A 16,412-nucleotide genomic window follows, 5' to 3' on the forward strand; every position below is an offset into this window, starting at 1 on the left:
GTATTGCTGGGTCAAAGGGTATGCACATTTTAATAGCCCTTTGGGCATAGTTCCTAATTGCTCTCCAGAATGGCTGTATCAGTTCATAACTCCACCAACACTGTAACAGTGTTCCAATTTTCCCACATCCTCTCCAGCATTTGTCATTTTCCTGTTTTTAACACTGATTTTTAAAAGTGTTGCTGATATCTTTTGTTTTCTATGCCACAGTCATTTCTCAGTCCACCTTCCTTTGTAACAGTAAAAGAAAAATAGTTAAAGAAAATTGATTTACAGAACAGCTATATCCAGTCATCATCCTATATCTGTAGTTCCCCTATCCTTCCACCAAGAAGAGGACAAGTGCATCTCATCATCCGTTCACTAAAGTGGCTGCCTTTTAATATTTTTATTTACATTGTTGTAGTCCTTGTGTATGTTGATCTGATTTTGGATTCCTTCCTCTGCATCAGTTTATACAAATCTTCCCATGTTTCTCTTAATTTTTTTATTAATAATTGCTTCTCTTTCCAGTTTTTCAATTAATTTTTTTAATTAATAAAATTGGTTTTCCTTTCCTACCCCCGTCCCACCATTGGAAAAACAAAACGAAAAAACCCCAAGCCACCCGTAACGTATGTACAAAACGTATATATAAACGTATATAACATATATATAAAACAAATTCCCACATTGGCTATATCCAAAAAAGTATATATCTCATTTTGCATTCTGAGTCCATCACTTCTCTATCAGGAAATGGATAGCATGCATCACTATTTGTCCTCTGGAATCATGGCTAGACAATACATTGATCAAAATTCTCACAGTTTGGGGGCAGAGCCAATATAGCAGAGTAAAGGTAGAGCTCACTTGAGCTCTTCCCCAAACCCCTCCAAATACTTTTAAATAATGACTCTAAACAAATTCTGGAGTGGCAGAACCCAGAAAAAGATGGAGTGAAACAATTTTCCAGTCCAAGATAATTTAGAAGGTTGGCAAAAAAGGTCTGTTGCACCAGGTTGAGAGGAGCACAGTCCAGTGCAGGATGAGTCAGTACAGACTGGGCCTCAGCAAACCAGGAACAGGCCTTGGGGGAACTGAATCAGTGGCAGCAGTGGCAGTTTCCAAACCTCTCAGCCCACAGATGTCAATGACAACTTAGAAGGTCAACAGGAAAGTCTGTTGTACCTGGGTGAAAGAAGAGCACAATATGCGCCAGCACAGCCCTGGCCCTAGCAAACCAGGAGCAGGCATTGGGAACAACTGAATCAGCAGTGGCAGAGGCTGCTTCCGGAGCTCTCAGCCTAGAGATGGTAAGGGGTAGGTGGCAGGGGGCGGGGGGGGGGGGAGGGGTGTGATCAAGCAGCTAGTCAGAAGGAGATTGCAGGGTTCTCTTTGCTACCACTGAAGCAGGACTCTGTTGCTTTGTGCATATTCAGACCTAGATTGCAGTCCTGAGTGGCAATCCCAGGGCAAGGAAGAGCACTAGCACACCAGAGCTTGTAGCCACAGTGGAGCAGGGACTGTCATCACACTTTCAGGGCAGAAAAGAGTACTTGTGGTCACTTACAGACCAGACCATAGTCCAGGAGTGTAGTAAACACCTCTCTTTAGATCATAGCACCTTGAAAGAATTGAAAACTTATATGTCCCTAGAAATATCTTTGAAAACACCTATACAAAACCCCTGAAGCTTGGGACAGTGTGCCCTCTACTTGAGAAGCAAAGTCCTACTTTAATAAAGAGTTAAAAGTAAAGTAATAGGCTGGGGACATGAGCAAACAACAGAAAAACAAATTCTGACCATGGAAGGTTACTATGGTGACAAAGGAGATCAAAAAGCACTCAGAAGAATATAACAAAGTCAAAGCTCCTACATCCAGGCCTCCAAGAAAAACATGAATTGTTCTCAGGTCATGGAAGAGCTTAAAAATGGCTTCTGAAAAATCAAGTAAGAGAAGTAGAGGAAAAATTGGGAAGAGAAATGAGAGTAATGCAAGAAAATTATGAAAAATGTTTCAATAGCTTGGTAAAGGAGACACAAAAAAATTGAAGAAAATAACACCTTAAAAACAGACAAAAAAAAACCCCAGACCAGGCCAAACAGTAAAAGAGGTACAAAAAGCCAATGAGAAAAAGAATGCCTTAAAAAGCAGAATTGGCTGCTAAAGGAAGTCCGAAAGCTCACTGAAGAAAATAATTCCTTAAACATTAGAATGGCGCAAATGGAAACTTAATGACTTTATGAGAAATCAAGAAACAATAAAATGAAAACAAGAGAATGAAAAAAATAGGAGACAACGTGAAACATCTCATTGGAAAAACAAGCAATCTGGAAAATAGATCCAGGAGAGATAAATTATTGGACTTCCTGAAAGCCATGATCAAAAAAAGATCCTAGATATCATCTTTCAAGAAATTATCAAGCAAAACTGTCCTAATATTCTAGAACCAGACAGTAAAATAGAAATTGAAAGAATCCACAGATCACCTCCTAAAAGAGATCCCAGAATGAAAACTCCCAGGAATATTACAGCCATATTAGAGCTCTCAGGTCAAGGAGAAAAATATTGCAAGCATCCCGGAAGAAACAATTCAAGTATCATGGAGCCACTGTCAGGTAACACAAGATTTAGCAGCTTCTACATTAAAGGTTCAGAGGGCTTGGAATATGATATTCCAGAGAGCAAAGAAGCTAGAGTTACAACCAAGAATCACCTACCCACCAAAACTGAGAATAATCCTTCAGGGGAAAAATGTATATTCAATGAAATAGAGGACTTTCAAGCATTCTTGATGAAAAGACCAGAGCTGAATGGAAAATTTGACTTTCAAATACAAGACTCTAGAGAAGCATAAAAAGGTAAACAGAAAAAGGAACTCATAGGGGACTTAACAAGGTAAAACTGTTTACATTCCTACATGGAAAGATGATACTTGTAGCTCCTCAGAACTTTCTCATTATTAGGGCAGTTAGAAGAACACAGAGATGAGTTAGAGGGCGCAGATGGGAGTTGAATATGAAGGGATGATATCTAAAAAATAAAATTAAGGGGTGATAGAGTAATGTACTGGAAGAAAGGGAAAGGGAGGTGTAGGATGAGATAAATTATCTCACATAAAAGAGGCAAGAAAAAGATTTTCCAGTGGAAGATAAGATGGGGAAGGTGAGAGGGAGTTAGTCAGCCTTACTCTTATCAGAATTGGCTCAAAGAGGGAATAACATACATACTCATTTGGGTATAGAAATCTGCCTTACCCTACAGGAAAGTAGGAGGGGAAAGGGATAAGAGAAGGCAGGGGGTGATAGAAGGGAGGGCAGATTAGGGAAGGGGGTAGTCAGAAGAAAAACATTTTCGAGGAGGGACAGGGTGAAAGGAGAGAGAGAATTGAACAAACCGGAGAAAATAGGTTGGAGGGAAATACATTAGCAATCGTAACTGAAAAAATTTTGAAGCATATTTCTCTGATAGAGGCCTCATTTCTCAAACATGTAGAGAACTGAGTCAAAAAATAACAGCCATTCCTCAACTGATAAATGATTAAAAGATATGAACACTTTTCAGATGAAGTAATCAAATTTATCTATAGCCATATGAAAAAACGTGCTCTAACTCTATTGATTGGAGAAAAGCAAATTAAAACAGTTCTGAGGTAATACCTATCAGATTGGCTAATAGAACATAAAAGGAAAATGACAAATGTTGGAGGGGATGTGGGGAAAATGAGACATTAATGCTGTTAGTGGAGTTGTAAACTGATTCAACCATTCTATAGAGCAATTTGGAACTATGTCCAAAGGGCTATAAAACCTTGCCTATCCTTTGACTCGACAATACCACTTCTAGGTCTGTATCCCAAAGATGTTTAAGAAAAAGGAAAAGGACCTAATGTACAAAAATATGTACAGCAGCTTTTTTCTGGTGGTAAAGAATTGGAAATTGAGGGGGATGCCCATCAATTGGGGAGTGGCTAAACAAATTGTGGTATGCGATTATAATGGAATACATTGTATTATGAGAAATGATGAGTAGCATGCTCTCAGAAAAACCTTGAAAGACTGTCATGAGTTGATGCAAAGTGAAATGCACTGTGTACAAAATAACAGTAATATTGTGCGATGATTGCTGTGAATGACTTAGCTATTCCAGCAGTACAATGATCCAAGACAGCTCTGAAAGGCTTAGGATGAGAAATGGTCTCTATCCCCAGAAAAAGAACTGGTGGTATCTGAATACATATTGAAGCAAACTTCTCTTACCTTATTTTTCTTCATTTTTTTTTTGGTCTGTGTTTTCTTTCACAACAGGACTAATAATGGAAATTTGTTTTGCATGATTACACATGTATAACCTTTATTGAAATGCTTGCCTTCTCAGTGATGGGGGGTGGGGTGTGAATGGAGGAAGGGAGAGAATTTGGATCTCAAAGTTTTAAAAATGAATGTTAAAAATAGTTTTTACGTGTAACTGGGGAAAAAGAAAATTTAAAAGAAAATTCTCACAACTTTCAATGTTGTTTGTTTTCACATTATTGTTATTATATAAATTGTTCTCCTTACTCACTTTGCATCAGTTCATATAAGTCTTCCTAGGTTTCCCTGAAACCTTCCCCTTCATCTTTTCTTATGGCACAATAGTATCCCATTGCATTCATTAACCATAAGTTGTTTAGCTATTCCCCTGTTGATGGATATCCTCTTTGTTTCTAGTTTTTTGCTACTACAGAAACTACTATCAATATTTTAGTGTATATGGCACTTTCCTATCTTTTTTTTGACCTCCTTGGAGTTGTGAAGACCAAGTAGATGAAAAGTTTAGTAACTTTAAAAAATTATTATTAATATATTTATCATATAATTATTATATATTATATATAATATACAATATATAATAATATGTATCATTTATATACAATATACATAATATATAATAATAATTTATCATTGATATAATTCTAGATTGTTTTTCAGTTTGGCTTCTATACCCCTCTTTAAAACAAAAAAGTTACCCTGTTTCTTTTGAATAAATTATATCAGTCTAGTCATATTCTAGTCACGTTGCTAAGTTTCTGTGGTGTCTATGAAGTCTAGTTTGCCTTCTTGTGTTAGGCCCTCTAGTTCGGGGCTTCTTAAACTTCTTCCACTCACGACCTCTTCAGCGCTTCTTAAATATTCCTAGTACCCTGTATGGGATCATGACCCACAGTTTAAGAAGAGTTCATTTTGTTTATTATCTATAACTTCTCTGCGGCCATGGGTTTTATTAATGGTTCCTTTCTGTGATATTGTCTCATTAACTTCTGGGTGTCTCTTCATTCTCTTTCTACATCTAAGCTGTTTTTTATGTTTCTGTATCTTGGAGGGACTACATCGGTTATCTGTTCCTTCTCCATTTCCTTTTTGGCTTCCTTCTAACCTTCTTCAGACTACTCAAGAATTATTTGGTTTCTTGGCTTCTTCACTGTGGGAAGATGTTCTGGCAGAATGGAGAAAGAGTGAAGCCAGTCCCAGCTGGAACACTGTGCGTAGCATAGTCTTTTAACTTTTTGAAGGTTTGACTCCTTGTGTGCTCATAGTAAACACGCTAAGTTTTCTGAGTTGTTTGCATTAAGCGTTTTAATGATGAAATAATTCCAATTTCAGTCATGCTTTAAGGTTTACAGAGGACCTTCCTCGAAATAACCCTGTAAGGTAGTTAGTGAAAATGTTATTATCCTCAATTCTCAGATGTGGAAACTGAGTGTTTAAGGGAATTGTTAAAATTCGCGCAGCTAAACTGTCAGAATGAGGATTCAGACCCAGGTCTCTTGATTCTAAATCCAGTGCCTTTTCTACGATACCATGCTTCTTTTCTATAGGTTATAGGAGAGCACTTTATTTTGGGTGATAATACTAATAATAGATCATGTTTCCGTAGTACTCCGAGGTTTACAAAGTGAACAGTATTGGTAGAGATGGAGCCAGTGGCCAAAATGTCTCCTTTCAATTGAAGGGAGCCTTTCTCACACCTGTTATCTGTTGCTCTTGTTCCTTTTTTTTTCTTTTTTGTAGGGGGGAAGGCAGGGCAATTGGGTTAAGTGACTTGCCCAAGGTCACACAGCTAGTAAATGTGTCACATGTCTGCGGCCAGATTTGAACTCAGGTCCTCCTGACTCCAGGGCTGTACTCTACTCATTCTTGCTTCCTTTTACTAGTCTCCTCTGCATTTCATTGAGGAGCCTAAACTATGCTGATATTAAAAAAAACTTTTATAAAAAGAACTTTGGATTCCTTCCAAAGTCAGGGTGACTCAGCCATGATAAGAATTCAGACCTGGAATTAAGTAGCTGGCAGATTTCATTTTAAGCTTATGATACCTCTCTCCCTCTCATTCTCCTCACCTGTCTGCCGGCTTCATTTTGTGCATCTCATGCCTCCTGAACTCACTGTGCTGTGAGTAGACTTCCTTTTGGCTTTAGTTTCCTCTGTTCCTTCCTGGATTATGATAAGTATGACAGTCAAAGGGGGATGAGATTAGGAAGTGGTGTGCTTTACCTTTCCAACCCCCACTCTGCTTTATAGAAAGCCCACAGATTGTCTGTGCCCTTAGTCTTACCAAACTCTTTGTATGGCAGGGTAGACACAGATCAGCATCCGGGGATGGATAGGCAACCTTGCCAACAAAGTAGTCATTTGCCCCTTTTTATTTGTGTTCTTTAGCTATGCTTAGAATTGTGTAATTAAATATACTGAGTGGAAAAGATCTCAGTGTGTTGGAGAGATGATCCTTCGTTTTTCTGATGTGGAATCTGAGGGGGGCCCAGCATGGTTGAAGTGATTTGTTCAAGGTCCACAGCTACTCACTGAGTTGGGCATCTGTCTATCTATCTATCTATCTGTCTATCTATTTTATCTATCTATCTATCTATTTTATCTATCTATTTTATCTATCTATCTATTTTATCTATCTATTTTATCTGTCTATCTATCTATCTATTTTATCTGTCTATCTATCTATCTATTTTATCTATCTATCTATCTATTTTATCTATCTAATCTATCTATCTATTTTATCTATCTATCTATTTATCTATTTTATCTATTTTATCTATCTATCTATCTATCTATTTTATCTATCTATCTATCTATTTTATCTATCTATCTATTTATTTTATCTATCTATCTATCTATCTATCTCTCTATCTAGGTTATAGTTACTTAGGTCAACAGTCTTTCTTTTAACATTCTGGATTTTCACCGTGTTTAGGAGTCTGAGGTAGAAACAAAGACAGATGGAGAAACTGCGTCAGACAGTGAGAGCCGAGCTGAACCTGCACCGATACCCACCTCTGATGATACTCCTGAGGTCTTCAACCGGGCGCTGTCAAAACTGTCCTCAAGGTGACGACTCAGATCATCAAGTATTTGAGAATCATTTATTATCTACCTAATTTACTGTCCCCTGTAGGAGATACAGATATGAAATGGTCCATTTGTTCAAGTTGATGATTATCTTTTTGGAGAGTCATACAGAAGATAATTAAAGAATAATCCTGGACAGTTTGTGATCAAGGATTATGTTTGTAGGCATTCAGTTGCCAAAGTGTGTGGAATGGATGATAAGTGCTATACTTGGTCTAAAGATAATGGAAAAGATTATTGTTGGTCAGTATCATTAGGAAGAGATTTGTGAAGAAAATGGCTGGGGTGTGGAGGGAGGTATGGGGGTGGGGATGAACAGCATGAGGAAAGGCACAGGGGCAGGAATGAGTGTAGGGAGTGTGTGTGTGTGTGCTCGTGCACACACACACACACACACACACACACACACACACACACACACGCACTCGCACGTGCCTTTTGAATTCATTTGTTTATTGTTATTGAGAAAACAGTGATGAGAAAGAGCTGGTAAGCACACTGTTCTGCCTTGTTCTCAGGTGGGTGTCCTCCCACCACTCCAGCATGCCCCGATCAGGTTCTGATGTTTGGCTATTCCTTGTCCATAGCCCTATACTTAGAATGTTTCTCCTTTCCAATTGGAAATTTCAGCACAAACTAAGTTGAGTCAAATAAGGATTGTAATTTGTTATAGTTGAATTTAGAAGCTTTGTGGTGATCAAATTATGAATAGGATTTATGGCCCTGCCACACACCACTAGAGAGATCCAGGTTGACATGGATCTGTGAATCATGACTTTCTTTTTGGTTATGGTTGGTCAACAAATTCCAAATTTTCCTAATTATATTATCCTCTGCTGCACATTTATTCAATCTTGACTCTAAGTTATTGTGAAACACTCTATAAAATGCCATTTTGAAATTCAGGTATCGTTTGTTTGGTTTTCCCCTTATCCACCAATCTAATAACCCTGTCAAAAAAAAAAGGAGCTTAGTCTGACTTGACTTATTTTAAATGAACTTATGCTGGCTCTTGTTGATCATGATTTATTTCCTTTTCTAAGTACTCATAACCAGCCATTTACTAACCTGTTATAGAATTTTGCCAGGCATTAAATTCAAGTTCTCAAGTGTATAGTTTGAAGACTTGACCTTCTCATTTTTAAAAATTGGTACATTTGTCTCTTTTTCATCCTACATCACCTTTCCCATTCTCCAAGATTTTTCAGATCCCTAGCAGCAGCTCAACAGTCATAGTCTCTTGTTATTTCAGTAACTAAGAGGTAGATAGCATATTTGGGTCTGGTCACTAGAACTCGTTGAGAACTGCTAGAAGTTTTTTATTTTTTTTTAACCATCTCCTCATTTATCTTGTTGAATACTTCTTAGTTTTAAAAATCACTTTCATGCCTGAAATATCCAGAGGGGAACAGAAATAGAGTATTTCCCACTTCTTGTAAGCCCTTCAGAATTTACTTCATTGCAGGGTGGGGGGTGGGCACTGACACTGAGACTGGAATTTATACTGAGATGGACAGTAATTCTCCTGGGGACCTTGTGTTCCATTAGGCTAGTTCTTAATATCTCTTTCCTTCCTCTGGTAAGATCGAAGGAGTGGTGACCAGTGTTGGAACTTCTGCTCCATTATCAAAGAGGCAGGGAAAATCTGGGTGTACCAGCTCTTTAAAAGAGTTTTGGTTAATACTGACTCTGGTGGACAAAAACTAAGCAGGGGATCAGTTGAAAGATACCCCAGAAGATCAATTTTATTTCCATTTATATTTTACCAAAACCAACATGTCATTAATACATTTTTGAGAATTATTGTAATTCTGTAACTTTACCCTTTTGTTAGTTTAAACTTCTGTTTCCACATGTTTATCACCAATAAAACCCTCAGGTTTTTTTTTTAATTGGTCCAGTCCTGTAAGATTAGGGGAGAAGCAGAAATCTAAATTCCCTTTCCTAAGGAAGATCTGAGGGAGAGAGAGATACTAAAAAACAAAACAAAACAAAAAGATGGTGGGAAAAAAGCCAAGTGAGACAAGGATTTTGGGTCAGAGGGCTTGAGTCTGGTACCATATAGTGTGTCTGGAGTTGAACACTGGCAAAGAGGCTCTGAATGTCTCCATAAACTCAATTCTTAGTTTCCTTCAATGCTTGGGACAAAATGTTGATTTGGCTGCGGTCCTTTGTTCCTAACTTCTCTGAAGGTGTGCCAGAGGTCCTGGCATGGGGGAAAGAGATTTTCTTATTAAAAAAGTGCTTAATTTCCCCTAATCATAGGTGTTCATCAAAGATGAGTGATGCAAGAAGGTTTTGGTTCTAGGTTCTACTTACGCACATTTAGATCTCTTTCAGTGCACTTTCTAACTGCATTTTCTCCCAACTAGGTGGAAAAACTGGTGGGTGAGAGGTATCCTGACTTTGGCTATGATTGCCTTTTTCTTCATCATCATCTATTTGGGACCCATGGTTTTAATGATGATTGTAAGTCGCATTTGCATGTTAACGTAGTCTGACCTCAAATTCCATAGGGCCTGTCATCTTATTAATTATGGGGCTGATTTGATCTGGAGGTAAGCATGCTATCAGAATGCAGTCACAGACATTCAATAAACATTTATTAAGCGCTTCCTGTGTGCAGTTGGTAAGCATAAGATTAGCACAGCTGGAGCCTTTTTTGACTTCCCAGGGCCCTTGTTTCACATCTAAATAAGGGCTCCAGGGCTCCTGGAAAGAGGTTTAGGTTTGAATTATAAAGTTGCCATCTCGAGTAAAAAGAGCACCTACATCAAGGAAATCCCAAGTCTTTGAAGCAAGTTTTAAAAAAAGACGATGCTTTTCCAGGATTTATAGGGGAAGGAAAATGAAATGTTAATGGAAATCAGGATAATGTTGATGGGGTATCATCTGTAGGTCCAAGCTGGCTACATCGTCGTTATGTCTTGCTTGCTGTTTGACCAATAGTTTGTGTGACAAGGCCACTGATTTCAAGTCTTGATCCCCCCACTGGTCCCCCCACCCCGATACATCTTGCTCTCTCAAATTATAAGGATAAGGTGGAGGGGAGGGAGTAGCTCAAAATATAAACAACTCTAGTAAATGGCTCAATTCTTGTTTTGCAGGTGATGTGTGTTCAGATTAAGTGTTTCCATGAGATCATCACTATTGGCTATAATGTCTACCACTCGTATGACCTACCTTGGTTCAGGACCCTTAGTTGGTAAGCACCCTGGGCCCCTCAGGGCCTGTAAGAAACCTGAATGATAAATCATCAGCTTTGTTCATTTCCAGATGTTTCACCAACAGCTACAAAGTTGTACAGGACCCATCTCTTGGTAGGGAGGTGTGCTTCTGTCCTATGGGAACCAAGGAGCCATTAAGCAGCTACTAAAAACTTCCATTTTAACTTGGAAGGAACCTAACTGGTCATATCTATGCCATGGAGTATGTTTGGGCTTTATGGCTTCTGCTTAAAAAGCCTATATTTTCTGTTCTACCATAATTTGTCCACCAAAGTTTAGAAGACTCATATTGAACTGGGAGTCAGGAAATCTGAGTTCTATTTCCAGCTCAGCTACTAACCAGATTTGTGAATAGGAGCAAATGACTTCCTCCTGGGTGCTGTTTCTCCATTCCTACTTTTCCCCTTCCTGCCAGTCTCAGTTTTCTCTTTTGTAAAATGAAGTCATTGATATAACTAGACTGAAGTCATTTCCAGTTCAAGACTCTGAGATTTTTAGCTAAGCCATTTTAAGTGCTATTCTGTTTTTTGATTCCTTTTAATGTTGAGTTTGCTATCGATTTTCTTTAGACACTGGTCTGGCTCCTTCCATTGAGCCAGAATTTATCTTTTCACAAAGTTACTGAACTGTATACAATAAGATAATAGGACTAAGGAAGAAAATCTATACAAGGCATAGTGGGCAGTGGTAGACCACTGGGAGGATTCCAAAAGTTCTTCCTACAGAGAACTAGCATCTCCTTTGTGACTGACTCACTAGGGCCATTCCCTGGATCTGGTCAATAAGCTCAGGGGGCCTATGACAGAAGAGTGGCCAACAGGAGAGGGGGTAGTGCCTTGAAGGACTGGGATTAGTTGTATGGACAAAGGTCTCAGTTTTGTCATTTGTAAAATTAATATTAGATGATTTCTTCTAGCTGTGTGCAGGTGTATACACATACACATACGCATGCATACATACATACATACATACATGGTGTAGTGCAGTGACTCAAAGTATAGAGGCAGCCAGAAAGCTTGGGCAGTTGGATAGTGAGTTGACCAGTTAAGGTAGAAGTTCCCCATAGAGAGGCAGTGGGAGATAAGGCTTGCAAGGTAGGTTGGAGCCAGAATGTGGAGAGTCTGGAATGCTAGCCTCAGTGGTTTATATTAGTGTTCTGATTTTTGCATTTCTGGTTAAGATTGGAAGCTTCACAAAAAAAGATTAAGAGCTGCAAATGTAATTTGTGGGATCTGACTTCAGTTCACTGAATTTTATTTGAATATTAAATGAATCCTAATGAAGTGAATATTAAGTACTTAATATATGCAGAGTCCTGTGTGAAGTGCCAGGGGATAAAGTTTAGCTATGATAAGGTCCTTGCAGTCTTGGGCCTTGTGGTTTGATACAGGGATTGTCACACATATGTCACACAAACTATGATGTAACTTATCACACAGAAGTAATATTTATCATGTATTATAGTTAGGTATAAAACAGCGCTGTGTGAGTACTAAGGGAAAAAGTTGGTCTGTCAGAATTGTATATTATTATCAGGACTAGGGAATATTTCATACAGGAAGTGGCATTTGAGTAGGGCTTTAAAAAATGGAAAGGAATTCATTGGGCCAAGAATAGGTACAAGAGAAGGGAGAAGAGCACAGTCACAGGGTTGGCCAAAATGGGTAAAAGAACATGTGAGTGTTTTGGGGACAAGACAGTAAGTCTCTTTTGGTTGGACCACAAAGTATGTGAAGTGAATTAGAATATAGAAGGCTGAAAAAGTAGGGAGACACCAGATTTTGAAGGGCATTGAATGCCAGGCAGGAGTTTAAATAATGCTCAGCCGGCAGGAAATGTCCACTGAAGAATTTTGGGCAGAGTTAGATGACTAGACATATTCTTAAAGAAGATTAGTTTAACAGTGATATGAAGGATGGATTGGAGGAAAGGATAGGGACAAGAAGACTCATGAGGAGATTTATTGCAATAATCTAGGTGAGTGGTGATGAGGGCCTATACCACAGTGATAGTAGTGAAAAGAGAAAGGAGGAAATGTATGGATTTGGGGAAGGGTTGACAGGATATTTGATGGATAAGAAAGATGAGGGAAAGGAAGGAGTTCTGGATATAAGCAACTGGATGAATAGTGGTGTCATAATCAGAAATACTGAAATCTTAAGAGAAGTTTTTGAAGGAAAAGTAATTAAAATTTGGGGTCTGTTGAGTTTGAGTGGTTGGTGATTTCTTGGAGGCAATTGGAGCTGTAGTTCTAGAGTTTAGAAGGGAGGTCAGGCAGGACTGAAGAGCTAGATTTGGAAGTCATAATAATTAGTATTTATTTGCATAGAGGTTATCATTGAAGATTCTGGAGTGAATAGAATTGCTAAGGAATGTTCCCAACTGAGAAGCCTAGGATGAGTCTAGGAAGCTGGAAGGCACAGTTTTCCCTGTCCCCCATGTGCAGGAAGCCAGAGAACAGGAAGGATGGGACATCTGTGAACACCTTCTTGCAGCATTATCTGATTGCTTAAGTGCAAGGAGCATGTTGTGGGTCCTTCTTTTTCATGGAAAGCAAATTTTCTTTGTTTCAGGTACTTTCTACTGTGTGTGAATTATTTTTTCTATGGTGAAACAGTGACTGATTACTTCTTCACTCTGGTCCAGAGAGAGGAGCCTTTGAGGATTCTCAGTAAATATCATCGCTTCATTTCCTTTGCTCTTTACCTAACAGGTAATTAACTATTAGTCACTTCACTAGTTGTTGTGTTTTGTCATTTGCAGGGCCTGTTGAATAGAAATGAGGCAGTCTGGTCAGAGGCAGCATAGTGAGTAGAAAAAGTTTGGTATTAGAATTCAGGAAATCTGGGTTTTGATTTGACTTTTGAAATTCAGTAGTTTAGTGACCATGAACAAATCATATAACCTTTCTTAATTTCAGTTTCCCTATGTCTAAAATAGGATTATATTTATACTATTTTTCTGAAAGATTCATTGTGAGGAAGTACTTTGTAAACCTTAATAGTGCTTTACAAATGAGTTATTTTAAAATTATTAACAGGAATTATTTCATATAATATAATTTTTTTGAAAGTTTGGACCTGTTTCTTCATGCATCAACTAAAGTGGTTGAACTCAAAATTTCCTTCTAACTATAAAGGTGTGAGTGAGTGTATAAATACCCAATAAGTGGATAGATACATTTCTACATATATAGAGAGAGTATGTACATATATGTGAGCATGCACATATTTGATGAAGCTTGACCATGGAATCTTACCTCAGCTACTTGTCCAGAAGAGAGAATCAGGCCTGCTTCTATAACACTAGTAACAACAGCTTAGTCTTATGTTGCAGCATAAACATCTTTTTTTTTAAATTTTTTTTTAATTTTTAGTTTACAACATTCAGTTCCACAGGTTTTTGAGTTCCAAATTTTTTCTCCCTCTCCTCCCCTCTTCCCCCCAAGATGGCATGTAATCTAGTGTGGGTTCTACATTTACCTTCACATTGAGCTTATTTACATAATAGTGCAGTTGTAAAGAAGAATTATAACCAATGGAATGAATCTTGAGAGAGGAGAAGCAAAATCAAAAAAGAAGGAAAAAAAAAGGAGCAAATAGTTTGCTCGATCTGCATTCAAACTCTGCAGTTCTTTCTCTGCATGTGCATAGCTTGTCCCGTCATGAGCCTTTGGAGCTGTCTTTGAACCTTGCATTGATGAGAGGAGTCAAGTCTATCAGTTAGTCCTTACAGAGACTGTGTGTCTGTAATCGTGTATAATGATTTCCTGGTTCTCATAAACATCTTTCTAAGGGGAAAGCTGCTGAAAAGAGCAGTCATGTGACTGAGCCTGCTAGAAACATTAGTGGTAATGCTATTTTTTTTTGTTTGTTTCTCTGGTCTTTGTAACTAAGGCCTTGAAATGTTGCCAGCAGTTTAGCCAAAGAGCCACTAAGCACAGATAATGGAAATAATTAAAAAAAGAGATGAGTCTAGGAAGTGACTCATTCCTATCTTTGTCTGTTTTCCTTCTTTCCATCTAGGGTTCTGCATGTTTGTACTGAGTCTTGTTAAGAAGCATTATCGACTCCAGTTCTATATGGTAAGAGGAAATGGTGGATTGCAGGGGGGAGGGGGCAAGTGGGAAGAGGCAGCTTTAGTGCTCTTAGCTTAAATGAGATTCCAGTTTGGAAATTCAGCCAGTTTTTCTTGTCTTTCACTGTAGGCTGTAACATAGTACCCATATGGACTTCTTCATTCCCAGGGTATTTGGAGCAGATGCATGATGGGACAGTATCTTATAAATCTAGAATATTTAGAGCCACTTAGTCTCTTCAATCAGATGCCATTACTTAGTATAGTAAATAGGGCATATCTCTTGATGCCTTTCTGAGTGATTTGAGCAAGTCATTTCATTACAAGAATCTTTCCCCTCCTATTCTTGTAGATTGACAACTTGGTAAATTCAGGAAGTGTTAGGCCTTTTTTTGGAAATACAACTTTTTTGTGGATTCTGGTTCTGCTACTTAATAATTGTGTGACATTGGGGAAATTGTTTCCCTATTGTAATCCTTGTACTTTTTTTCAATTGTGGTTTTTTTTTAGGAAAATATTTTTGTAAATTTTGAATAAAGCACAATTCAAGTATGAATTATTATGATTAATCTCTACCCAGACTTTTAGTCCCTAAAGACCAGGGACAATGTCTTATGCTTTTTTTAAAACAGTCCGTCACAGGACCTTAGGTTAAGGAGCTGGATTAGGTGATTTTGAAGTCCCTTTCTGCTTTTGGATCCTATAATTGTAGGATAATGATTTGTGAACTCTTAGTATTAGTATGCTGGCATAATATGGTTGAAAGAACACTGGACTGGAAAGCAGGAAACCTGTGCTCTAGTTTTGGCCCTGCCACTAAGAAACTGAGCTTTTGTTCCCTGGCTAAAACCTAGGGAACTCAAATCTAGCTGTAAATTTTCTGATGAGGCGAGGTGTATAAAATCAGCCATCAGCGGACAAGAATTTTTTAAAGCACATCCTATGTGCCAGGCACTGTGCTAAGTGCTGCTGATACAAAGAAAAACAAAAATAAATCCCTCTTTTAGGGAGCCCACAGAGCACAGGTGTTCCCTTGTTTGGCCATGTTGCTAATCTCAGTTGTCTTGAAACGAAATTAAGATGAGAGAAGTGTGGAAGGGGAGCAGCGTCATGCATAAGAGCTCAGAGGTACAGATTATGTAACCTGTCTCCCAAAGGGCATAGAAAGGGGCAGGACGAGGCATTTCTCCTATTTGTAATTCACCACAGCTTTGTACGAAACGCTGTTCTTTGATTTAGAGATGGACTAGAGCCTAGGATGCTTTTTTTTTCCTCTTTCCTACAGTTTGGTTGGACACATGTGACTCTGCTTATTGTTGTGACCCAATCCCATCTTATTATCCACAACTTGTTTGAAGGAATGATCTGGTGAGTTGGAGCAAGGTAGATTGTGTGTGTGTGTGTGTGTGTGTGTGTGTGTGTGTGTAGGTGGGTCAGTTGGTTGGTCATGGGAGTGGAGGGAGGGACAAGCCTTACTCTTTACCATGTGATATGAGACCTCAACTGAAGAAAGATAGCTTATGTGGGATGTCTTGAATATTTGGATTAGGTTTCAGATCATTTTATCTCCCTGCAGGAATCCAGATTCAAAGTCAATCACCAGGTACTCTGCTAAACACTTTAGTTACAAAAAGAATCCTCCCTTTCCCCCAGATAGCCCTGCCTGTCAGGGAGTTCACATTCTGATGGGGGAGACAACATGTGAATAACTAGGTACATACACA

At 38.5% G+C, this 16,412-nt stretch overlaps 1 protein-coding gene across 3 annotated transcripts in view; it reads left to right on the forward strand.

The window, feature by feature from the left end:
- CDS2 (CDP-diacylglycerol synthase 2) overlaps positions 1 to 16,412 on the forward strand; it is a 73,356-nt gene that overhangs the window by 35,791 nt on the left and 21,153 nt on the right. For all 3 annotated transcript variants that reach the window (XM_036750354.1, XM_036750356.1, XM_036750357.1), the window contains 6 exons: positions 7,230 to 7,363; positions 9,757 to 9,853; positions 10,492 to 10,589; positions 13,185 to 13,324; positions 14,637 to 14,695; positions 15,974 to 16,056. In XM_036750354.1, the coding sequence (XP_036606249.1) occupies positions 7,230 to 7,363; positions 9,757 to 9,853; positions 10,492 to 10,589; positions 13,185 to 13,324; positions 14,637 to 14,695; positions 15,974 to 16,056 (611 nt within the window). The remainder of the gene's footprint in view (positions 1 to 7,229; positions 7,364 to 9,756; positions 9,854 to 10,491; positions 10,590 to 13,184; positions 13,325 to 14,636; positions 14,696 to 15,973; positions 16,057 to 16,412) is intronic.

Source organism: Trichosurus vulpecula, chromosome 3 (genome assembly GCF_011100635.1).
Source record: "Trichosurus vulpecula isolate mTriVul1 chromosome 3, mTriVul1.pri, whole genome shotgun sequence".
In the NCBI taxonomy this organism is placed as follows: domain Eukaryota; kingdom Metazoa; phylum Chordata; class Mammalia; order Diprotodontia; family Phalangeridae; genus Trichosurus; species Trichosurus vulpecula.